Source organism: Papaver somniferum, chromosome 7 (assembly GCF_003573695.1).
Source record: "Papaver somniferum cultivar HN1 chromosome 7, ASM357369v1, whole genome shotgun sequence".
In the NCBI taxonomy this organism is placed as follows: Eukaryota; Viridiplantae; Streptophyta; class Magnoliopsida; order Ranunculales; family Papaveraceae; genus Papaver; species Papaver somniferum.
Genome location: NC_039364.1, coordinates 82508943 through 82514290, shown reverse-complemented (window position 1 = coordinate 82514290; position 5348 = coordinate 82508943). Strand labels below are relative to the sequence as shown.

The 5348-nt window shown below is 38.1% G+C and overlaps 1 protein-coding gene across 1 annotated transcript; it reads left to right on the top strand.

Moving 5' to 3' along the window:
* The first annotated feature begins 842 nt into the window (after positions 1-842).
* Positions 843-4919, top strand: LOC113297763 (cell wall integrity protein scw1-like). The gene is made up of 9 exons (XM_026546340.1): positions 843-1255; positions 1350-1529; positions 1619-1694; positions 2796-2928; positions 3060-3174; positions 3513-3604; positions 3773-3842; positions 4018-4100; positions 4355-4919. Exons 1-9 carry the CDS (start codon positions 1136-1138, stop codon positions 4440-4442), a joined length of 957 nt encoding a protein of 318 aa, XP_026402125.1. The 5' UTR covers positions 843-1135; the 3' UTR covers positions 4443-4919.
* Positions 4920-5348: the final 429 nt, after the last annotated feature.

Genomic DNA, 5348 nt, shown 5'->3' with positions numbered 1-5348 from the left:
AGGGACCAGCGTATAAAATCATCTTCAGAGTATGGGATACGAATACGTTTTATTTGGTTTATTTGATCATTATCAAACAACTCAGCAAGAGCAGCATCATCCCATTCTTTTGAATAAAGGTCTATGAGCTCAGAAACTTGAGTATAATCTTGCAGATGATACTCAGTTGGTCTAACCAGGGGCTGAGACTGACCACTCACCCAATTACCCTGCCATATATTTATATGCTGACCATTAGCTATCTCCCAAATGTGATATTTCCTAACAATATCTAAGCCCCTAACAACACCTTTCCACACCCAAGTACCCTTCCGCTTATGCACTAAATGTAAAGGTTGATGTTTCGGGAAATACTTAGATTTTAAGACCTGAGTAGATAAAGCATCAGGTTGTGTGACTAGCCTCCAAGCCATTTTTGTAAGCATTGCTAGATTAAACTTTTAAAGATTTCTAAACCCCATACCACCATGTCTTTTAGGGAGACACAAGCTTTTCCAAGCCTTAGGGTTGTACCCCTTCTTTTTGGGATTATGATCCCACCAATATCTACATTATACCGTATCTAATTGTTTTAAGAAAGAGTCAGGGATCAGAAAACATGCCATTTGGTACGAAGCTACAGAGTTCAGAACAGATTGTATCTGAATGGCCCTACCAGATTGAGGGATGAGTTTATGTTGCCAGGCATCCAGATGTTTTTGCATTTGTTCTACTAAAGAATGAAAACACAAAGCCTTGGGTCTATTTAGAAACAAAGGAACCCCTAAATATCTATCAAAAAGTTTCATGGTATTCATCTGCAACATATTAGCTATCTCAGTTTGTCTATGCCCAAGGAATGTTCTTGCTAAAAGTTATTGCGAAACTACGCTATTCACGGGTGATATAAAGGTGACGGTGGATGGTTTTTAGGACCGCTCGATGTGTATAGCTGGTTCAGGTGGAAATCGAAATTGCCCTTGATGTCTCATTTCAAGTCGGACTCGAACCTAAAGATAAAAAGCTTGTACGCTTAAAAGATAAAAAGCAATCGCTTATCGGTCTTCAACCGTCGCTTGTCAAGGCTGTCTTACAACCTTCGAAGAGCGAAAAAAAGAAAGCAAATTAGCTAAGGAACTGTAAAACCCTAGGTCAGATGTCTGGTCCTGGTATTCATCCTTATCACCAACACCACCATCATCAACAACAATGGCCACCTGCACCGCCACCAGTTCCTCCGCCAGTCGAAAACCTTAATCGTACCCCTCCTGAAGAAGTAAAAAAATAAGAAAAATCTCTTCTATTTCTGTCTTTTCTCGTTCTTTAATGATTTTTGCCCAAGAAATTTAACAAATCGGGTGTTTCTGCAGGTTCGCACCATATTCATATCTGGTTTACCAGAAGATGTAAAAGAAAGGGAATTGCAAAATTTATTAAGATGGTTACCTGGTTATGAAGCATCTCAAGTGAACTTCAAAGGAGAACAGCCGATGGGTTTTGCTTTATTTACTAATTCCCACTTTGCTCTTAGTGCTAGAGAGGCTTTGCAGGTGATGACTAATTTTCTTTTCTAGGTTTTATTTGTTTTTTCAAGGGCGTTGCTTATATTCTTATGGTTTTTTCTTACTTTATTTTTCAGGAGATGGTTTTTGATGCAGAATCTAAGTCTGTTTTGCATACTGAGATGGCAAAGAAGAATCTTTTTGTCAAAAGAGGTCAGTTCTTACTTTCTTTAAGCTGTTATAAATATTTTGCAGTTGGTAGACTCTAGTCTAGAGAAACTTCTTGAAATTAGCTTATTATACAAGGATTTGTAGTTTGGGTTGTTAACTTTTTTTTCTTTTCTTTTATTTCTTTCGTAAAATATTGATTGCTGGGGGTTGGAACTGAAAGTATGAAAGAATTTAGAGTAGTGTATATTAGAAAGTAGGCCTAATGTCTTATTTTTTCTATTCTGTCCACAAAGCTTTCACTATCAAATATTCTTTGTGAATATGTGTTAAATTGGTAGTATTATTATTACCTAGTTATATAGATAGACATACACATAGAAACCTCTTGAACAAACTTATGGTGTGAGTTTGAATCGGGTGTAGAGAATGGAAGTCTGAAGTTTATAGGGATCCGAGTAGTGGATAGGGTGAAGTTTTTGCGGAATGGATTGCAGTTAGACAAGAATTTAAAGGGGCCTATGTTAACCTTGGTTTTTATGACTTCCTGTTGGTATGTAAGTGCCCAACATTCTCAGATTTTATTTTATTTGATGTCTGAATAAACCAGTTTAGGGGTTCAACTTTCTCAGATTGGCTGATAAGTGCCCAACATCATGTTGTTTTCATCCATAAAGAACAAGGTGCCAGACAGTGATAACAATGACAACAGAATACTGCAGGGCGAACTCAATTTTTAGGTGCATAACATAAATAAGGGAAGGGAGTAACCTTACTACAGTGGATCCATTTAAATTAAAGTTGTCTAATACTACATACAAATAAGCCAGTAGTCTGACTGATAAGCTCTTGCATAAAACTGTTACCTTGTAAGGAAACTTGCTAATCTACAATGTTCGAGTTATGCTTTGTTTCGGAGAGGATTAGATTAGAATTCATACTTCATAAATTTAGTGGTGTTGTATAGTATGCTAAGAATCCAGTTCTGCCCTGATCCAATACCATTTGCCGAACACCCCCAATTGTTTTACTTCTTAAACGATTTGACATGCTTTAAGTAAACTTGAGTGGTTGCGAAAGTCGATGTGTTGCATCGATGGGTTTTTCAACTTCTTTGTTGTAATGCTGTCTGTATTCAATCTGTAGGTGTTGTTGCTGATGCAAGTTCTTTTGACCAAAGTAAACGCTTGAGAACTGGTGGTGATTACACACATACAGGTTATGCAAGTCCATCTCCTTTTCACCCTCCTCCTCCTCCACCTGTTTGGGGACACCAAGGGTAAGTTTGTGTTTTTTTTTCTTGTAAAGCCTTTTAATCGCGATAAAAAATATAGGACCTAATAATTCAGTCTTTAAGTTATCTGGTGCAAGCACATGTCTCTTGAACCATGCCTAATCGAAAATGACTAGGTACATGGCTCCACCCCCTCCACCATATGATCCTTATGGAGGATACCCCGTGCCTCCATTAGCGATGACTGCACCAGCCCCTCTACTGCCACCCGGTGGTTATGCACCAGTCCAGGTGATGCTATAATCTTATCCTCACCTCCATCGATCAGGGGGCTTTGGCATTTTGTTTTATTTATATTACTGTTTGTGTTTTGAATCCACATACCAATTAGATTTTCAGAAGCTGTGTTTCTCATTTGCGAAACTGTAAGTTCCAGTAGCATTAAAGCTACATTAGGAGGTGGTAGTATCAATTTCTGGCCTCTCACTTCCACGGGAAATTTTCTGTTTTGTTACCTCTAGAATCTCGAACTTGTCGTTTACTTTTGATGCCTGAATTGTGCCAGTTTTCTTTGTTCAAATTGACTACTAGTGCCATACTAGCTTATTCTTTTACTCTTTTTCCCGCAGAACACAAAAGATAACCCTCCTTGCAACACTCTCTTTATTGGGAATCTTGGAGAAAATACAGTGGAGGAAGAGTTGAGGGGAATTTTTAGCGTGTATGAATCTTCTCTTTCCTGGATCACTTTGTAAACTATGGAATAATGATTCCTATTATCAATCTTTTGATTTGGTTTTCTGAACGAGTTTTAAACCAGTGGTTACCGTCTATTGTCTTGTACCTATTAATACTTCGTAATGTTGACTCTTTGGTTATGGTTATACAGGCGACCTGGGTTTAAGCAAATGAAGATGTTGAGGCAGGAAAGGAATACTGTCTGTTTCATTGAATTTGAGGTAAGTAGTATGCCTATCTAGTATTCTGAAAGAGTAAGCAGTAAATTTATTATTGGTTACTTGCAGCTTATTATTATACCTAATGCAAAATCGAAAACACTGATTTTTCTGATGCACATATGTTATAAAAGCTTATTCATTTCCAATGTTATATGCTTGCTCGTGGTTTATACAGGACGTTGGTAATGCTGTTAATGTGCACCAGACTTTGCAAGGTGCTGTTATCCCGAGCTCTGGACGCGGCGGAATGCGAATACAATCCCCCCCCCCCCCCCCCCCCCCCCCCCCCCCCCCCCCCCCCCCCCCCCCCCCCTCTCTCTCTCATATTTAAGCACAGTGCACTATTTTTGTGCGCATTGTTGATTAGAAAATTAGCTTTAGGAAACATCTTTTGGCAAATGAATAAAAAAAAGAGTATATATATTTTGTATCAAATTAATTTTTTCTTCTTCTGTATAACTGATCACAATAAACTTGTATTTTTGGCTAAGTTTTTCTTGACGGGTAGAAACATATTCGAAAAACCCCTTTGGGAAGCGGAAGGATGGGATTGCAGGCAGCAGTACACCCGAAGCTAATGGGTCCAATTACCAGCAGTAGCTTAAAGCCTCAAAGGGATGAACTTTCTGCCCTTAATTGCTCGTGACAAATAGAGAAAATTAGGAAAACCAGACTGTTTCTGCTACATGTTAGATGCATTCCATGCATCTCATCATCAAGTCATCATCATTAGCATGTTTTTGTGTGATAATATCTTAGATTACTGTCAGCGCGTATTCCATTGTTGGATGATTCTATATTGCTATCATGCATTTACTGGTGCATTTGAGAGGCTTGGGTGAATGACGATCTTGGTTGCACATTGTTTAATCCATATTAAAGGGAAGAAATGGTGCATTGTTAGCTTGTTAGGTTATTTGTTGGATTTTCTGTAGGAGACATAAGATATTATGTTACTCGTGTTTGCAATTTTGCATTGATGTTATTAGGATCATGTCGTCGTTTTTCATTTATGCTCTTGTAAGATCTCATTTCATGACATGCGCTGCCTTTTCTTTATATCACGACACTTGAATACTTGCTTAATAGAGCAGCTTCATTCATACCTAATCACTTCTTAACAGTTCATCCATCAACTAAACATTTTACTGCTCCATTCTGCAATCATTTATCTACTTCATTCCATCCCATCCATCAATCCATCCATTAATTTTGCTGACAATCAATTATGAATTTCTCGAGGAATATGGATATTTTTAACTTATTTTTACATAGTGAACTGAAGAATGTTAGAGACTGTATGTTCTATTGTTGTGTTCTTATGCAGGATTCCTATGCTATAGCTGGCACTCAGTTAGGGACGACGAAATCTTTCTACTGTAGTGAGGGTAGTTTTAGTCTTAACAGGTAAGAGCGATGCTAAGCAGTCCACCACAGATATTGACTCAAAGATTGCCTACAATATGTACTACTAATTGAAGCTCACATGGGATGGAGCCCGAGTCT